The sequence below is a fragment of the Sus scrofa genome, chromosome 6 (genome assembly GCF_054392235.1).
Source record: "Sus scrofa isolate SSC_HxYL_T2T_F1_AM1 chromosome 6, Sscrofa_HxYL_maternal_Yorkshire_Landrace_v2.0, whole genome shotgun sequence".
NCBI lineage: Eukaryota > Metazoa > Chordata > Mammalia > Artiodactyla > Suidae > Sus > Sus scrofa.
In genome coordinates, this window is record NC_139388.1 from 49,318,729 (window position 1) to 49,337,510 (window position 18,782).

At 54.6% G+C, this 18,782-nt stretch overlaps 3 protein-coding genes across 6 annotated transcripts; 1 reads left to right on the forward strand and 2 right to left on the reverse strand.

Moving 5' to 3' along the window:
* Positions 1 to 252: 252 nt before the first annotated feature.
* Positions 253 to 8,277, reverse strand: NFKBID (NFKB inhibitor delta). The gene is given in 12 exon segments (NM_001435863.1): positions 253 to 905; positions 1,482 to 1,646; positions 1,962 to 2,078; positions 4,356 to 4,504; positions 4,587 to 4,638; positions 4,756 to 4,902; positions 5,027 to 5,132; positions 5,214 to 5,404; positions 5,686 to 5,903; positions 6,457 to 6,517; positions 6,711 to 6,811; positions 8,180 to 8,277. Coding segments are annotated over 12 exon segments (1,422 nt in total). The 5' UTR covers positions 8,241 to 8,277; the 3' UTR covers positions 253 to 851.
* On the forward strand, positions 6,700 to 11,011 carry HCST (hematopoietic cell signal transducer). Of its 3 annotated transcripts, none has more exons than XM_013998332.3 (5): positions 6,700 to 6,818; positions 9,484 to 9,640; positions 10,019 to 10,042; positions 10,497 to 10,628; positions 10,854 to 11,011. In XM_013998332.3, exons 2-5 carry the CDS (start codon positions 9,598 to 9,600, stop codon positions 10,892 to 10,894), a joined length of 240 nt encoding a protein of 79 aa, XP_013853786.2. In that variant the 5' UTR covers positions 6,700 to 6,818; positions 9,484 to 9,597; the 3' UTR covers positions 10,895 to 11,011.
* Positions 11,012 to 11,161: 150 nt separating this feature from the next.
* On the reverse strand, positions 11,162 to 14,178 carry TYROBP (transmembrane immune signaling adaptor TYROBP). 2 transcript variants are annotated; one of them, XM_005664506.4, is made up of 5 exons: positions 14,076 to 14,178; positions 13,674 to 13,700; positions 13,391 to 13,525; positions 13,167 to 13,213; positions 11,162 to 11,386 (listed from the first exon to the last, which is right to left on the reverse strand). In XM_005664506.4, exons 1-5 carry the CDS (start codon positions 14,128 to 14,130, stop codon positions 11,321 to 11,323), a joined length of 330 nt encoding a protein of 109 aa, XP_005664563.2. In that variant the 5' UTR covers positions 14,131 to 14,178; the 3' UTR covers positions 11,162 to 11,320.
* Between the last annotated feature and the right edge of the window lie 4,604 nt (positions 14,179 to 18,782).

The window sequence follows — 18,782 nt, forward strand, 5'->3', positions numbered from 1 at the left end:
AGTCAGTCAGTGGTTGAGGGCTCCTGGCATTGAAGCCTTGCCACACTCGTACAGGGCAAAGCGGGCACCAGGGGTCTAGAATGTCCACCGGCAAAGATTCATGTGTTGGCCCTGGTCGTCAGGGTGAGGGGGACAGGATATGGACCTGGCATCCACAGTGTCTGCACAAACACCCCACCTGGACCCAGCCATCCAAACACGACTCCTGAGCTGCTTCCCTGCACCAGTGATGAGAGATTAGACAATAACAGGTCTAGTCCATATTGACTTTAATAGGAGTTTCAGACAGAGGGACTCACTGGAAATACTGGGGTCTGGGGCAGGGGCCCTGTTCAGTTCTGAGTCAAAAAGCAGTAGGACCCTAATCAAAGAAGGTCCTTCCTATGTCTCAGGGTTAAAGACCTGAAGGGAAGGGGTCCCGGAGAGGTTAGGGGGTCACCTGAGGAGTGCTACTGGGATGGTACTAGAAGCTGTTTTGGGGGTACCCCAGTACTGTATAGGGGAGTTACACCTGGGGTTCCAGGTATAAAGAGCTGAGTTAGGGGAAGGGACCCCAAAAGATCCTGGTGGGGAAAGGGTTAGGGGTCCAGGGTGTTTCACAGAAACAATCAAGGGGCCTCGATTTCACAGAAATCATCAAGGGGGCCCCTTGTGGGTGGGGAAGGGGTATCAGACCACCCCAAATATTGGGGACTGTTTACCCCTCAGCAGCCATCCTGGGGTTTTAATGTAAGACCCCAAAAGGCAGCACACTCCACATACATTATCACGGATTTGCAACATTAGCATACGCTGGCTGTCCCACAGGACGGTGGGGACTGGAAAATCAGTCCAGGTTCTGGGTTTGAGTCCTAAGAGGACAGGCCTGGGGGTGCCACACGGCTCCTCTTCAATAGCTGCCGCAGCTGTGGACAAGACAAGGCAGGGGAGATGCGTGAGAGGCTGCGGGGAGGGTGGGGGCCGGCCCTCCCTGCCAGGTGGGGGGTTCGAAGGGAGCTGGCTGGGTCGGAAGATCAGAGGTTCTGAGTCAAGATGCGGGGTTGGGGGCGCTGTGAAGGTGCGTTCACATGAGGAGTAAAGGCTCAGGAGCCGGAATGGGGGAGGGAAAGGCGCTGCTGGTTGCAGGTTCCCGCCTTGGGACCAGCACTGAGGACTGGGGATCAAAGGGGAGAGGCAAGGGGGGCAGAGTCATGTTCGGGATCAGAAATTCCACTGTGAGGTCAGGACTAAGGGTCAGACTGAGGTCATACTTGGGATCAAAGGTCACACACTGAGGTCAGGATTCCAGGTTGGAAATAGACGTCATACTTTGAGGTCAGGGTTGAAACAGAGGTCAGGAGGAGTCACCATGACAAGGTCAGGTTGGAGAAGGGTCAAGGTCACCTTCAGAGATGACAAGTCACCCTCTAAAGTCAGGAATGGATGGGTCAGGGGTTCACTGGGTTAGGTCAACTGGCAATCAGGGTGGGATCAGTGCTCACCCCCTCGGGGCCCGGCCCGGGCCGGAGCAGGTGGACAGGCTGCTCATTCTCCAGATTGCGCAGTGTCGGATCCGCCCCCGCTGCCAGCAGGCGCCGCACGATCGTCTCTTGGGCTGGCCCAGGGGGCAGGGCGGCCGCCATGTGGAGGGCTGTGTTCCCATGGGCCTAGGGACAGCAAGGGGAGGACTGCTCAGGACGCAGATTTAGCTGGCCTGGGTCCCTAGTGTCACACTTCATATTCGGCCACATCCATGTCCCACGTGCTCCCTTTCACAGCCCAGAACCCACCTCCACAACCACATTCCACACAGCCCCCGGTCTGTGTCCTACACACATCCCCAGTCTATGTCCACATCCTACACCGTCCCCAACCTCATCCCATCTGTTGTCCCCTCCACAGCCACCGCCCACACGACCCCCAACACTCCACTGCCCCACTCCGCCACATCTCAATCTGTACATTTCAGCCTAGGCTCCTACCTTCATGTTGACAAAGGCCCGCAGGTCCCCTCGAGGCAGCTCCAGCAAGAGCTGAACCAGAGTAGGGTTGGCGGCCTGCACAGCCAAGTGCAGAACTGTCTTGTTGCTCTTGATCTCCTGTGGGGAGGGGGATGGCAGAGGTCAGGTCAGTTCTCACACTTAGGCCTCCTCTCATGGAAGCCACAAGTCTTGAGAGACCCTGTCTTTGTCTCTCCTCTGCAAGCACTCAAAGGTGCTAAGGATGTAGATTTAGCTGACCTGAGCTGTATGAGCAACATTATACGGTTGCAAGTGTTGTGCACTATACAAGAATACCAAGTTTAAGGGAGTACCATTCCGGTCATATGCATCACAGAGCATTTATTAGGACAATGTTCCAGCCCAAGAATCTTTGAGAAAAAGGAAATCTCTGGAAGAGTAGCTATTCTGGCCTTCCCACATCCTATTAAGCACAGTAAAATGCACCACCTCCCACACCGACTGTACTTTATCTATAATGATGGGAGTTGAGGAGCATTAATCAACGGAATACCTAAGCCTGTATTTACTTCCATACCGAGTTGTTCTCTACATATTTTGAAGCAAATGAAGACATTTTCTACAGTGAAACTTTATTATACGCCTTTAAAGAGTTTGTAATGGTAATTAACATTAAAAATTGTGTTTATAGGGGCAAAACAACACAGTTGGCTCACCAAATAAACTATAAAGAGAAAACAAAGAGATAGAGGGGAAATTCTAAATTAAGAATGACCTAAAAGGACATATCATCTCAATGTATGGCCTTTATTTGAGCCTAGGGAGGTGTGTTTTATAACAAAAAAAATAAACATATGTCACCTTAGAGCCAGATGAAAATTTGAACACATCCAGGATCTTTGATATTAGGAGATTGTTAATTTTTTTAAGGTGGAATAATGATACCGAGGTTAAAAAGAGTTTTTATCCTTTAAAGACACAGAAATAGGGAGTTCCCATTTTGGCTCAGCGGCAATGAACCCAACTAGTATCCATGAGGATGCAGGTTTGATCCCTGGCCCCCTTCAGTGGGTCAGGGATCTGGTGTTGCTGTGAACTGTGGTGTAGGTAGAAGATGTGGCTCAGATCCCACATTGCCATGCTGTGGCTGTGGCATAGGCTGGCAGCTACAGCTCCAAATCAACCCCTAGCCTGGGAACTTCCATATGCCACGGGGTGCGGCCCTAAAAAGGAAAAAAAATAAAATAAAATAAAAAATAAAGCACACAAATATTTATGCATAGAATTACATGCCTGGGGAGTTCCCGTCATGGCGCAGTGGTTAACGAATCCGACTAGGAACCATGAGGTTGCGGGTTCGGTCCCTGCCCTTGCTCAGTGGGTTAACGATCTGGCGTTGCCGTGAGCTGTGGTGTAGGTTGCAGACGCGGCTTGGATCCCACGTTGCTGTGGCTCTGGTGTAGGCCGGTGGCTACAGCTGCGATTGGACCCCTAGCCTGGGAACCTCCATATGCCGCAAGAGCGTCCCAAGAAATAGCAAAAAGACAAAAAAAAAAAAAAAAAAGAATTACATGCCTGGATTTAAAAATAATACAGGAAGGTGGAGAAGTGGATGGGACAGGACTGGCTATGAGTTGCTGGTTATTGACCTTGGGTACGTGGAGTTTATTATACTATTTTCTGTACCTTATCTGTGTTTAAAGTTCTTCGACTAAAAAAAAAACCCAAAAAACTGGAGTTCCCGTCATGGCGCAGTGGTTAACGAATCAGACTAGGAACCATGAGGTTGCTGGTTTGATCCCTGGCCTCGCTCAGCGGGTTCAGGATCTGGCATTGCTGCGAGCTGTGGTGTAGGCTGAAATCTACAGCTCCGATTCGACCCCTAGCCTGGGAACCTCCATGTGCTGCCAGGTGCCGCCCTAAAAAGACAAAAAAACAAAATAAAACAAAAACCCACAAGTAGACGTTTAATTCTCTCAGCCAGCCCGCGAAGGAGCTACTGTCAGGAAGGAGGAGACTACCACCATTACTAGCTGGATTTTGGGGTCACCACCCAGGTTCTGATTCCCTCTCTGACATGCACAAGCTGGAAGATTTTTGAATCCTTGTGTCTCAGTTTCCTTATAAATAAAGTAATAACGGCACACGTATCAAAGGGTGTTTTTGAGGATTCAATTAGCTAATCCATGAACCTGAGTGCTTCATGAATAGCAAGCGCTTGGGAAATATAAGCTCAGCCCAGTAATACTATTTACAGTAGACAACTAGGATGCAGAGGAGAGAAGTAATATGCTCACGGTCACACAGCTGGGAAGAGGCAAGTCAGCATCTGTTTAGAGCCCCCGGACATCCAGGAGCTCCCCCCACCACCCCCCACCAGGTCCTCCTGAGGCCAGCTGCCCACTATCCGCTCACCTGGCTGGTGTGGTCAGCACCCATGTGCAGCAACATCTGGACGCAAGCCAGCCTGTCTTGGGCCTGGGTGCTCAGGACAGCGGGACACAGGTCGGGTGGGTGCATAGCGACGTTGAGGGCCAGGATGGCTGTGTGGAGGGGGGTGAGGCCTGCAGAAGAGAGAGTGTGGGCTCTCCATCTGGAGCACCCACCCCGCCAAGCCACAGCCAGCCAGCCCGCCACCCAACTTACCCTCGAAGTCTCTGGCTTCCAGGTCAACCCGAACCCCTGATTTAATCACAGCCTGGGAGGAAGAGAAGGCAGAGGGCTGGATTAGGGTCTCCCCAGGCCTCCCAGCCCTGGAAGCCGGGATCTCGGCAATCAATCCATCTCACTCATCCCACCTGCCAGCTGCACATACCGAGAGGACTCTTGGGAGCCCATAGGTAGCGGCCACATGTAAGACGGAACGTCCTTGATGGTCCGTGGCATTGGGTTCTGCTCCCAGGTTCAGTAGATCCTCCACAATCAGGGGCTGGTTGGCAGAAGCAGCCACCAGGAGCGGAGTCTGTGGGTGTCAGGAAAGATGAGTCTGGGAGCCCAGCCCTAGCCCCCTTCCCTCCGAAACCTAGGAATCCAGGCCCCCAGACCCTCTGCCCTCAGATCCAGGAGTGCAAGCCCCTGGCCCTCACCTTGCCCTTATGCTCACGAATGTCCAGATGTCTGTACATTTGCAGCACCTCAGCTGCAGCATACGCGGCCCAGCGCAACCCTCGAGCCGCAAGCAGGTGCAGGAGCCTGGGGATGGGTAGGGGGCAGTAGTGAGCACAGCACCCCGGCTGAGAAGGGTGCCTGCAGACCCCATTCCCTGACACTCACGTGTCTCCCTCCTCATCCTGGGCTAGCAGCTGTTGTGGCCCCAAAGCCAGCATTTGAGCACGGGCAGTGTCCAGGGATGGTCCGGTGACCACAGGGGGCAACTGTGGGGGTCCTGAGGGGAGTGCAGAACCTCTCCAGGATCCTGTCTGTGGCAGGGAAGGTTCTACATAGAGCCGGGTATCCAGGGGGTCCTGAAGGGTGCAGGTGGTAGGGAGAGCCAGTCAGCTGAGAATTCCTTCTTCCCAAACCACCACCACACACACACACACACACACACACACACACACACACACCACCAGGTAGAGTGGCTGGTTGACTTGTCTGTGCCAAATGACCTTGGACCTTTGGGCCTCAGTTTTGCCCGTTTTAAGAAAGGGAGCTTAACCCAGCACCAGACAACTCAGGATGCTGCGTGAGAGCAACTGGGAATCTTAGGGGACGTTCAGCATCCTGTTCCCACTCTATATCTCACCTCCATCCCCAGGGGAAATGGACACGGTCGCCCTGGGTCCGAGTGTGGGTAGAAGTCAGGAGGCAGGAAGCCTTCAGCAGCAGAAGCAGTGTAAGAGTAGGGGCTGTCTGTGTAGGCAGCATGTGTGTTGGGGTCCCAGTCTGGAAAGCCTGTGGTGGGGGCCATGCTGCCATATCCAGACCCCACAGTCTCCTGATGTGCTGGGAAGTGAATATGGCCTGCGTGTGAGAGGAGGAGCAGGGGCAGGTATGGTTACTGGAGTTAGGGGAAGTCGTAGCCTGGTCAGGGCCTGGGTGAGGGCCTCAAGTATCCCAAGGACCTGAAAGCTAGTACTTCTGGGGCCACCGAGGGACTGGAAGCTTGGACTTTTGGGGCCTGGATGTCTGGGGCACTGGGGGACTGAAGGTCTAGACTCCTGGAGCACAAAAAGGCTGGGCGCTTGGGCCCCTGAATGACTATTTAGACTACCGGGCTCCAGAGAATCTGGGAGAGCCAACTTTTGCCAGGTCTCGGCAAGAGTGAGGGCCTAGCTTCTAAGTTCCCCCAGATACTAAGAGTTGCAGAGTTCCCTTTGTTAAGGATCTGGCGTCGTCACTGCAGCAGCTCAGGTCCTACTTTGGTGTGGGTTTGATGATGCCTGGCCCAGGAACTTCCACAGGCACCAGGTGCAGGCAAAAAAAAAAAAAAAAAATTCTAAGAGGTGGGATGTTTGAGTTCCTGAGGGAAGCTGGGACTGGGAACTGAGGGAATCGGGTGCGTTTCCAGACTTACCAGCTTCACCCTCATTCACAGATGGGGTTAGGGGCTGGGCCAGGGGAGGTGGGAACTGTCCCTGTAGAGGCATAAGCAAAAAGAAACAAGGGTGAATTTATCTGGCAGATTCCTCAGCAGCCATTCCCCACCTACAGGGCATCTAAGTCAGGACAAGTCCCATGAGCCCTGAGGGCCCAGCAGGGCAGCAAGTCTTTGCCCGACAGGACACGGCCTCATGGGAGTTGTAGTTGGCGGGGTTTCACCGGCCTCACCGGTAGCCCACCGGCGTCAGGCTGCTGCTGGCGGCGCCTCTGTTCCTCCAGAAGCTTCTTCACCGTCTGCGATGGGCAGTGGCTACGCTCATTCCGACTCACTGTGGGGTGAGGTGGGAAGGAAGTTACCAGAGGTCCTTAAATCATCTAAGCGCGCGGGGGAGGGCGCTCTCCTCGCCCTCCTGCGCGGAAAAACTGGCACACTGATGTCGCCAGAGAGCTCCCAAGCCAATCTAAGATTTCGGGTGTGGCGCCGCCTCCGCCATTTCCTTCCTTTTGCTCCGCACTTTCCCCTCTGACCCAACTTTCCACCAGCGTCGTGGAAACTGAGGAAGGGGGTGGAGGGCGCCCTCTGCAACCCCCTGCTCCGCCACTTCCGTGAAAAATCCCACCCCTTGATCTCCCAGGGCTGAAGGATTCGGGGCGTCGCTGGGCATCACTCTCCGGAGACACACATGCAGGTTCTCTGCCCTGATACTCCTTCTTCGGGAAACCAGGCATCCGAGTCCCCAGCCCCTTTCCCCGAGGAGCCACGAAGTCAATAACCCCCTCGCTTATCAGGGATCCAAAGGTTCCGATCTCGGCCCCCCACTTCAGACTCAGGAGTCCAGGCCCCACCCCGCAGGAGTCTGGGAGACTTGCACCCACTCCCCCGCCAGAAGTACGGGCCCTCAGCCCACTCCCCGACTAAGACCCGGTCTTCGCTTCCAGTCGCCTAGTTTGCGCAACTCAGAAAGGCGGAGCCCTCAGCCTTCACCCTTCCGAGCCAGTTCCGGCGGAGGAAGGGTTAAGGGGGGAAGGGCGGACTCGGAAACAGCCCGGGCGCAACGCGCTGACGTCACGGCGCTCACGCAAGGGAATCTTCCACCTCCCTCTTCCTCCCGGCTCAATGCCGCAGGTGTCGGGCTCCGAGAAGCGATGCGTGGCCAAGCGTGGCACTCGTGGAATCCCCGCACATGGGGAATTCCTGTTAAGCCCGGGGCCTCGGGCCGGGTGGCGACCCGGGAAATCCCGGGCCGGGGGCAGGGTCATGGCCATTGTGAATCCCTGTGGCCTGGCGCTGGGCCTTCCACACCCAGACCTTGGCGGATTTTAAACAACCACGCCCCCAACGACTCAATCCAACCTCTCTTTCTGGAGCATGGAGTTCAGACCCTCACCCCCTCTTCCCAGGACCCAGGGGTCCCGGCTCCCTGCGCTTTCCCCCCGGGACCTAGGATTCCAAATCCCAGTCCTTTACCCCTCGGGACTCAAGGGTCCGAAATCCCAGCCGCTCCGTCATCACAACCCAGGAGTCTGGGCCCTCTGCCCCCTCCAAACGCGGGTTACCCTCGCTCTCAGCTTGATGCTTGACCCTTTACTCTTGATGCTCCAGCTCTGTCTCTCGGAGCCTCAAAAGTGCCCCCCGGCCCCGGCCCCTCTGTTAGGGGCCGAGCGTGCTTCCCCCCACCCCCCACACTTTCCATTACCTCGGGGATTCCGTGGCGCGGATTGCGGGCCCCCAGGGCCCCGGCCTCGGCGCTGCGCCAGCCTCGCTGTTTCCCCGCGGAGCCGCCGCTGGGTCCCCGATCTTGCGTCGGGTCCCCCGCGAGTTTTTAAACTGAAGTTCTGGCACCGCCCAGTCCTGGGCAGGGCCCCGCCTACAAGCCTGGGGAGTCCCCGCGCGGCGCTAGCGCAAACCTGGTCTCTGAATGGGCGGGGCTTTGAGGGCCTGACTCCGAAGTCTCCCCGGAAAGAGATTTGGGAGCCCCATCTTTGGTCGGAGGGAGAAGACTCCCGGGCCCTGGGCTGGAGGCACAGGGTGGAGGGGGTGGTGCCCGTATTACTGAGCCCTGAGGGAGCAGGGAGCTGGAGGTTCTGAACTCCCTCATCCGAGGGGAGGAAAGGTCTGGAAGAAAGTGATGTAGGTGGACTCCAGTTTCTCCCTCTTCATTTTTTCAGAGATCAGCTCTCATTTATTCATTCATCTTTAAAAATAATTTTTTACTGCAAGTGGGGTGCTTTGCTGGGTGCGGTGGTATAGGTGTGAGCTAAGCAGGCGGGAATTCCCAGCCCTCAAGCAGCCTGACATTCCAGTGGGAGGCTCATTCTCAGTTCCCATCTCGGTGACCAAGTAAATCACATTTGTCCCCTGCTTTCAAGACTCCGTGTTCTCCTGGTTCTCTTACCTCACTCGCTGCTCCTGTTCTGGCTGTTTCTTCCTCTTCACTCATTCTTGGTGTTGGGGGGAGGTGGTGTGTTGGGTGTTGCTCCTCTATCTGGACTCACTTCCTCGATGATCTCATCCTGCCGCATGGCTCTCAGTACCATCCCTAAGGCACCGACCCCTAAATTTACATCTCCAGACCAGACTTAGCCCATGAACTCAGAGGCAGGCAGCTGTGGTGGTTCAGCTTCTCCACAGGGGGACCTATCAGGCATTTCCAACTCAGTGTGCCCACACCCCAGCCTGTTTCCCCTAAACCTGCTCCTCCTCCTTCTCCATCCCGCCAAAGGATGCTCTGCCTTTTCAGTTGCCCAAGCCAGAAGTTTGGTCATCCTGGACCCCTCTGTCTCTCTCATATGCACTCATATCTACTCCATCAGGAAGTTTTGTTGGCTCTACCTCCGAAATCTTTCCAGAATCTCCTCGGTGCCCACAACCTGGTTTCCCTGTCACCTCCCACCTGGACAATCATAGTAGCCTCCTAGTCTCTCTGACCGCCCCCCAACCCCAGTTGTCCTGTTAGACAGTCACAGGGATCTACCACCTCTCTTCCTCCCACTTACACAGGAAGCAGATTGCCTTGCCACCAGCAGAGTGACATCCGCTATTGCTGCCTCTCTACTCCCCCCACTGTTCCTCAGGACTTCTGTGGACCAGAACCCTTCCCGCCCCCAGTCCACCATGGCCCCTCCAGGCGGCATCCTGTTCCTGCTTTTGCTCCCAGGTGAAGCCAGTGGTCGGGGCGGGGGGGCCGGGCTGTGTGTTAGGCAAGTTTTGTAAAAGGGACAGCTTGGGTGGCATCTGAAGTGAGGGGTGCTAAGGGCAGGTCCTTCTCCCAGCGCCCCCCTCCCATGTAGGCTTCTGGGCCTGGTGCTTTGGGGAGGGAAGCTGGGTTTGGAATGGCCACCTGTTCTTCTTCTCACTGCTGAGTTTCCGTCTCTACTTCTGGGTTTCTGTCTCTCTGTGTCTCGGGGGGCTCCCCTCCCGTTTGGCCCCTCTTTCGCATTGCATCTCTCCAGAGTGGACATTACTTCTGAAGACATCACCTTTTCCTTTGGGAACCTCCTCTCCCTGCTGATCTATCTTCCCTATCCTTCCACAGTGGCTGCAGCGCAGGTGACCTCAGGTGAGAAATCAACACCCCTTTCCCTTTGTGGAGCAAGCGACTTCAGGTACTGCTTCCCTCCCCCCGCTGCCCCAAAGTGCGGCCTGACATTCCTGGAACACCCCCAGCGGCTCTCCAGGTCACCATCTGACCTCCCATCCCCAAATCGGAGGCTCCAAAGGACCCACAGCCCTCTCTGGAACTCCATCTCACCATTCTCATCACCAAACAGAAGACCCAGGGACCCAGCCACCCCACCCCCCCCAGGCCTGTCTTCAGGGGTATCCACCATGCCCAGAGCACAGCCCCTGGGGCCTTGGGACACATCAGCCTGTCTCTGGATCTCCCCTCATTCCCCAGGGAATCTGGGCCACCCAACTCCAAAGGGACTTACTTTGCCCCAAGCCCAGCCACGAGTGTCTGGAACCACACCCTCCCCGCCAGCCACCTTCTCATCTCGGCCCCAACCCTTCAGGTTCCTGTTCCGGATGTGGGCCCCTCTCCCTGCCACTCCTAGCAGGCCTCGTGGCCGCTGATGCAGTTGTGTCACTGTTAATCGTGGTGGGGGTATGTGTGTGCGGACGCCCACGCAGCAGGCCCACCCAAGGTGAGGGCAGGGACGGGCTGGGCCTGAAGAGGGTTGGTGTCCCTAGGGAGGGGGGTCCCCAGGGCGGGGGCCCCAGGGCAAGCCCTGGAGGTTCTGGGGAAACCCTGGGGGCGGTGCTTGGGGGAACTCCTGAGGAAACCCCTGAGACAGGGGGTCCCCAAGGAAGTGGAGATGTGGGTGGGAGGTGGGTGGTCAGGCCTCGTGCTCTCTCTCCCCCACCCCCAGAAGACGGCAAAATCTACATCAACATGCCGGGCAGGGGCTGACCCCGCTGTAAGCCGTTACCTGCAACCTTTGACTCCTGACCCTCCCATCCCAGATTGTGTGTGGCGGCACAGGAAACTGGCCCCTCTTGGGGATTGGAATAAAGTCTTTGAAATACCTCTAGTTCTAATTCTTCTTCAAAGAACCCAGGCTCCCCACAGCCTCCCTCCCACTGACTTGTTTCTGGGTCCATGGTCCCCCCACCCCCCACCAAAACCCCACATATCCCCATCCCATCAGCCCAGGGATCTGAAATAACTCAACAGTGCTTAGGTCCTCCATGTTTATTTGGGGACAGTCGTGGGGAGAGGTCTGACATGGAGGATACTCTGTGGATCCGTATCCTGGTGGGAGCAGAACGGGGTGCTGGGCAGGCATCAGGAATGACTGGATCCAGGCATCGGGTTGATGACTGTCCTGATTTGGGCTCATTTGTAATACTGCCTCTGTGTGTTGAGGTCGCTGTAGACATCTGACCTCTGGCCTTGGAGCTCCTAAAGGGATGGACAGGGTAGAGACCCTCTGTGAAAGAGGTTCACCAAACCAGCTTAAAGCCAGTGCCTTGCCATGGCTGTAGCGGAGGCCAGCAGCTGCAGCTCCAGCTAGATCCCTAGACTGGGAACTTCCATATGCTGTGGGCACGGCCCTAGACAAACAAACAAACAAAAACAAAAACCAACTGTGGTTAAACTTAAAACAACAAGATCTAGCCTTCTCCCAGTGGCCTTCACACTTGCAGCCAAGAGAGAGATCTGGATCTTATTCAAGTGCGTTCAGCATTCCCCCTTCTCCTCTGCCTCATCGTTATGGCCCAGCCCAGTGGCCTTTGGGTGCGCCATTCTCTGCCTGGAACACTGGTCCCCTAGAAATTCCCATGGATGGTTCCTTCTCTTTGTTCAAGTCTTGGCTCAAGTCACTTTCCCAGGAGGCATTTCTTAATTCCCCATCTCTACTTTCTTCCTCCCACATCCCACTTACTCTCACATCAACCTGCTTTATTTCCTTCATGCTGCTTCCCCAAATGATCTTCCGTGTTGCTTTGCTTCAAGTCTGTCTCCCCAACTAGGACACAAGCTCTGCTTACAAGCATCTAGCGTAGACAGGTCCTCAGCCAATTCCACCAAAGCAGTGAATAAATTGGAATAATGCTCTGCCTGAAATGTCACCGCCCCCAGTAACTGGAAGGCCCCTTCAGTCTTCCGGTCCTCACAGAGCCGCACTTGAGCTTCTTATACTTTGCAAAGTCTTTTTTAGCCACACATGAAGCAAAGCAAAGTGGGTTGCAGGCGGGGCTTTCACAGAACAAGGTTTACAATGGCAATGGGGTGTCTATCACCCCAAGGCCTCAGAATCCTTGAAATCTTGTACAAATGCCTAGTCTGGGTGTGTATTTTTGTGGAGAGGGTCTATGTGGCTTCCATTAGATTCTCAGAGGAGCTCCTGACCCCCTAAAGTGTTAAGAATGGCACTGACAGGAGTTCCCATCATGGCTCAGCAGAAACAAATCTGATGAGTATCCATGAGGATGTGGGTTCCATCCCTGGCCTCGCGCAGAGGTTTAAGGATCTGGCGTTGCCGGGAGCTGTGGTGTAGGTCGCAGATGTGGCCCTGATCTGGCGTGGCTATGGCTGTGGCGTAGGCCAGCAGATGGAACTCAGATTAGACTCCTAGCCTGGGAACCTCCATATGCCACCACTGTGGCCCTAAAAAGACAAAAAAAAAAAAAAAAAGAATGGTACTGACAGAAGGTGGGTGATGGAAAGATGATTATGGGCACAGAGGTTCTTAAGAAGGGTTTCAAAGATCCTTGCGCTGGCCCTAGATTATATGCACAAATTTGTATTTTTTGTGTGGATTCTTCAAAGGAGTCTTTAGATTTGGATAGTGTCTCGAAGAGATGCAAACTCCTCCCCTCCAAACTCTAGAGTGTTTCTTTTTGGAGTTACCAAACTAGGCTGAATTCTATCCTCTGCCCTTAGGAGGACTTCTCCAGGACATCAGCCTGTCCCGGGCTGGGCTTTTCCAGAACAATTCAGAGCCTGCCTTCGGACTGAGGCCAACCATTCCTGTATGTCCCCTCCACACATTGTAAGCCGAGCATAAGGTCATGAACGATCACTGAAAGCATTCTGGATGCTTGGTCTTCAAGCATTTAAGGGGTGCTGCGAAAGGGGCTTTCGGGTCTAGGTTCTGCAGGGCCTGGGGGAGGGGTACTCCAGATGGACACCCCCAGGAGAGGAGTGAGCTATGAGAAAGAGAAGCTGGTTTCCTCACCTGATAAGCAGACTCTGTCTCAGCGATGTGCTGTTTCCGGGTCACTGCTTAGGGGTGGGGAGCAGCAGAGTGCAGACACAGGGTGAGAATCAGGAGCACCACGTTGTGACAGAACCAGCCCCTCCATCACCCCCCTTGGATGCTTGTGACTCGGGAGCCATACCCCCCCCCCACCAGGCAGGTCCTCAGAGGGTCCCAGGCCATCCTCTGGCGGCCCCACTCACTGTCCACAGCCCCTCGTGTCCGAGGGACCAGCCGACCCAGGGAGTACACAGCCAGGGCGATGAGGAGGGTCAGCACCAGATCCCCCAGCACGATCCCCGCCAGGATGCCGGGGCTCACGGCGGAGCAGCTGCATTCTGGAATGGATGGGGCATGGGGGTGAGGGGAGGTCCATGGGAGTAGGGCATTGGGAGGAGGTGTCAGTCATCAGGGGGAGACTGGGGAAGGGACAGAGATGGGGTGGTCTCGGGTGGTGGGGGGGGTTGGGAGGGGAGACTGGCCTACCTCTCTGGGCCTGGACAAGGCTGAAACCTGAGGAGAGAAAAAGAAGGTAAACTGAGACACGGGGCTGGTGGGCATAGAGGCTGGGGGAGGGGGGTTCCTGACAGCCAGGAGGCAAGGGTGGACAGCAAGGTCCGGTGGGACCTGTGGGCCAGCATCCAAGCCGCTGGACTGTGTTACTTCTACATCGGCTTTTCCTGTTGCAACATCTTAGAGTGCCCTCCCTCTGCTTCTGCCAGAGGCCCAATCTCAGGGGCGCAGGCTCTGAGAGAGACCCATAGGGTGTGGGGGGCTGGGGAATCTGCTGGGTCCACCCCGCTCCCCACCCCTTTGCTTTTCTCTTCCCACCCTGTTCCCTGTCCTGCCCCAAGCTGAGCCCGGGAGCGTCAGAGGCCCCCAACTCACCACCCACAGCCAGAAGGAGAGGCAGGAGTCCATTGGAGGGTCCGAGGCGCCCCATGATGCAGATGACGCTGCTGGACACCACAGTCCAAGGCCAGTGGGATGTGGCGTAGTGTCCAACCAAGTAAAGGAGGAAGTCTGAGGTGGGCGGTGGCAGAAGGGAGGAGGGGACAATGGGGGAGGAGGAACAGAGACATATAATACCACAAAGAATCAGGCCCGGACACCCCAGAGGCCGTGCTGCAGCCGCTAACAGCTGGAATGAAAGGTCAAAGGTGCGTGGGTCAACTTGAGCTCCATCCCCAAACAAGGCTCAGACATCACTGTACCAGGAGCCTCGATGGCTGACTCTGACTGACGCTATCGCTGCCTCTTCCGGGCTGGACGACCTTGAATCCGTCACTCAACCCCTCTGGGCCTCAGTTTCCTCATCTGTAAGATGAGAAGTAAAGCAGTACCTACTTTGTAGGGTGCTGTAGGGATCAAATGGATGAATATTTCTAGAACAGGGTCTGACACTTGTCAGCTCTTCATTTTTATTTTTATTTTTTTGCTTTTTAGGGTTGCACCCGCGGCATATGGAAGTTGAATCGAAGCTCCAGCTGCCGGCCTACACCACAGCACACCAGATCCGAGCTGAGTCTGGAACTACACCACAGCTCATGGCAATGCTGGATCCTTAACTCACTGAGCGAGGCCAGGGATCAAACCCGATTCCTTGTGGATCCTAGTTGGGTTTGTTAACCGCTGAGCCCCGAAGGGAGCTCCCTTGTCAGCTTTTTATAAGCACCCATTACAATTATTTGGAATGTTCATAGCATATTAAAGGAGAACCATTAGGGAGTTCCTGTCGTGGCTCAGCAGATTAAGAACCCGTCTAGTATCCATGAGGATATGTGTTCAATCCCTGGCCTCGCCTCGTTCAGTGGGTTAAAGGCTCCAGCGTTGCCACAAGCTGCGTCACAGGTCACAGACACAGCTCGGCTCCTACATTGCCGTGGCTGTGGTTTAGACCCGTAGCTGCAGCTCCAATTTGACCCCTAGCCGTAGGTGGGGCCCTATAAAGACAAAAAAGAAGAGAGAGAGAGATACAGGTGCTAAAGAGGTGCAGGCACTCTGTCCCAGGCATTAAGGCTTTTAACCCCCAACAGCACCGTCTGAGGCACAGGCTCTTACCCCCATTTTACAGAAAGAAAGATACTTGCCGAAGGTGACACAGCAAATAAAGGTGGAACTGGAACCCAGCAGCTAAAAACAGACATTTGACCCTCGGAAAGGAGTAGGGGAAGAGGGAAGATCGGGAAGGAGAGAGCCGAGGCGAGGCAGAGAAAGAGGAGAGGAACAGGCCGAGACAGGGCTGCACACGGCCCAGCCCAGGACCGGGGCTCTGGGGAGAAGCAGGTGGGCCACAGTGTGGTGGCTCTGGGCCAGGCTGGGCTGCCCCCACCAAATGAGGAAGTGGCTGGAAGTGCTCACTGAGAGAGGCCACCCAGCAGATGACAAGGACTTCTAGCCCCCAGGAGGAGCCTGAACTGGGGCTGGGAAAGGAGGAACCTGAGGTTAGGGTGCCTGGGGGATGGGCCAGGGGCCGGAAGCCCCCCTCCCCCGTCCAGGAAGCCAACACCCACGGTTCCCCAGGCCTGGGCTCAGGACAGAAAACAGGGAACTGGAAGGTGGTCATGAGATAGATGCTCAGTGGCCCACTGGGGCGGGGGTTGGGGTGGGGGGGTTTTAACTTGGAGTCCGGAAGAGGATCTGGGCCAAGTTCAAGGCAGCACTAGCTGCTAAAGCCACCATCACCACCATCGCCCAGGCTTGGGCTTGGCCGAGTCCTGTGGCAGAAGAATTAGCACACCCCACCCCCACCCCCCAGGTCTGTCTGGAGTGAGCAGGTCCTGCAGGTCCTACTGGCACCCCAGGCCCCTCAAGGCAGCTAAAGCCCAGTGAACTGCGGGCAATCAGAGACCAGAGGAAGCTCTGAGCCAGGATGGTATTGATCTGCCTGGGGTGTTCAAGGGCTGCCTCTGGCTGGGCCAGGGGAATAGACTGTGGTGGGGGGGGCAGGTTGCTGCAGTGGTCCAGGATTTTGTGAGTTGTGTTTAGAATAAGGCCTGCCTGCCACACTGAATAGCTCAGCGAACGGAAGTCATTACCAACATCACTATTGTTACTGTTCTTTTGTGTGTGTGTCTTTTTAGGGCCGCACCCTCGGCATATGGAGGTTTCCAGGCTAGGGGTCCAATCAGAGCTGTAGCCGCCGGCCTTCGCCAGAGCCACAGCCGAGCCACGTCTGCAACCTACACCACAGCTCACGGTAATGCCGGATCCTTCACCCACTGAGCGAGGCCAGGGATAGAACCTGCAACCTCATGGTTCCCAGTCAGATTCGTTAACCACTGAGCCACGACGGGAACTGCTGTTGTTACCGTTCTTAGAACTTCAAGTCTCCAGTTCTGGGCTCACCTTGCTGAAAATCCACCCTAACCTCTCAGCCTCAGCCTCCTGATCTGATTCTTCCAGCTCCAGCCAGGTCCAGGCTACCCCCCGAATTCGGTCTTACAGGCCTGCACCCAGGCACCATCCAATCGGAAGGGATGCGGCCATAGGGCTGGGTCAGAGTCTTGGGGCCCCCTTTGGTTGCTGAGATATGGGGAAGTCCGAGATGACCCAAGGGAATGGAACAGGGTAGTGGCACATATTCGTAAGATGTGGGGTTGAGGCTCTTAACCAGAAGTGAAATATTTCAAGATTTTAGCAACAGGTACAACTGTACCAGTACAGATCCCAACCTGCCAGCCCAGGCTGCTCTCCACTCCATGGTCTCCATACCACTGGCGGAAGGAAGAGGCTGGGACAGAGGGCTCCACCCTCCTCACGATGCCAGACTCCGGGAAGCAGGGCTACCCCCGCCCCCACACGATCTGTAAAGTGTCTCAATCTCTCCAGGCAGCAGCCCAAGTATTGGGGGAGGCCAAAGCTGACCTTTCCAGAAAGCAGGCAGTGTGCTGGGTCTGTGACACGCTTAGGTCTGTAGAAGCTGCATGCTCCCGCTCCCACTTTTCCCCTCTACAGCAGGGGAAGGAAGCTTTTTGAAAAATCAGACAAATAATCCACTTTTTAAAGTGGTATGAACAGATAAGTCACAAAAGAAAAGATAGGAATGGCCAATAGGCATGTGAAAAAGTGCTCAATATCATTAGTCATTAGGGAAATACAAACTAAACCACAATGAAATCCTCCCACACACCCGTTAGCATGATGAACATTTAAAAAACTGACACTATCCCGAGTTCCTGCTGTGGCTCAGTGGTAATGAACCCGACTCGTATCCAGGAGGATGTGGGTTCAATCCCTGGCCTCACTCAGTGGGTTGAGGATCCAGCATTGCCATGAGCTGCGGGGTAGGTCACAGACATGGCTCTATTTGGTGTTGCTGTGGCTGTGATGTACGCTGGCAGCTGCAGCTCCAATTCAACCCCTAGCCTGGGAGCTTCCATATGCTGCACGTGCGGCCCTAAAAAGAAAAAAGGGGGTGGAAAAAAGCAAAATAATGACCTTATCAAGTGTCGGCAGAGATGGGGAACAGTTGGGAATCTAAGACACTGCTGCTTGGAAATGTAAAACAGAACCACCACCTTGGGAGAGAATTTGGTAGTTTCTTATAAACTTAAATATTCACCTATGCATAGATCCAGCAATTCCACAAAAGCAGACATTTGCCCAAAATGTTCACATAAAGACCTGCCCATCTCTCTATTCTCCCCTCCTACTCTCTTCCCCAGGACTGGGAAACTGAACTTATAAGGCAGGAAATTCCCAAAAAATAGAAATAATGTTCAGGAGTTCCCGTTGTGGTCCAGTGGTTAATGAATCTGACTAGGAACCATGAGGTCGCAGGTTAAATCCCCTGGCCTTGCTCAGTGGGTGAAGGATCCGGCGTTGCTGTGAGCTGTGGGGTAGGCTGGAAGCTCTGATTTGACCCCTGGCCTGGGAACCTCCATATGCCGCGGGAGCGGCCCTAGAAAAGACAAAAAGACAAAAAAATAATAATGATAATAAAGAAATAATGTTCAAAAGACTCTAGATATCTAGACGTCTAGATAGAAAGCACAAGAATGGTCAAAATCACCAGGGGAACCAATCCATACATTCGATGTAATTCAACATCAATTCATGAAAGTCTCAGAAACTAGGAATAGAAGTGGATTTTTAAAATCCAATGAATAGGTGTTCCCACTGTGGCACAACAGGAGTGGTGGAGTCTCTGGGGCCTAGGACCCAGGTTCCACCCCCTGCCCAGCACAGTGGGTTAAAGAATCTGGGTTGTTGCAGCTGTGGCTTGGATCTCATCCCTGGCTGGGAAACTTCTTATGCCACCAGGCGGCCAAAAAAGAAAAAATTTTTTTGATAAATAGCACTACTAAAACTTACAACTAATATCATTTATGTTTAAGTATTAAAACATTTAGTGGTTAAATATCAAAAGTTTTCCTTCTTTTTGGGGGTGACACACACATGGAATATGGAGGTTCCCAGGCTAGTGGTCGAATGAGAGCTGTAGCCGCTGGCCTACGCCAGAGCCACAGCAACTCGGGATCCAAGCCACGTCTGCCACCTACACCACGGCTCATGGCAACACCGGATCCTTAACCCACTGAGTGAGGCCAGGGATTGAACCCTCAACCTCATGGTTCCTGGTCGGATTCGTTT

What these genes read in the sequence shown, in the direction of transcription:
- TYROBP (XM_005664506.4), bottom strand. Translation starts at nt 14,130, where the DNA reads ATGGGGCGCCTCGGACCCTCCAATGGACTCCTGCCTCTCCTTCTGGCT. An exon ending in CCTTGTCCAGGCCCAGAGAG is followed by an intron (nt 13,526 to 13,673) that starts GTAGGCCAGTCT and finishes CATCCATTCCAG; the next exon opens with AATGCAGCTGCTCCGCCGTG. An exon ending in AGACAGAGTCTGCTTATCAG is followed by an intron (nt 11,387 to 13,166) that starts GTGAGGAAACCA and finishes CCATCCCTTTAG; the next exon opens with GAGCTCCAAGGCCAGAGGTC.
- HCST (XM_013998332.3), top strand. Translation starts at nt 9,598, where the DNA reads ATGGCCCCTCCAGGCGGCATCCTGTTCCTGCTTTTGCTCCCAG. An exon ending in GTTCCTGCTTTTGCTCCCAG is followed by an intron (nt 9,641 to 10,018) that starts GTGAAGCCAGTG and finishes ATCCTTCCACAG; the next exon opens with TGGCTGCAGCGCAGGTGACC. An exon ending in ACGCAGCAGGCCCACCCAAG is followed by an intron (nt 10,629 to 10,853) that starts GTGAGGGCAGGG and finishes CCCCACCCCCAG; the next exon opens with AAGACGGCAAAATCTACATC.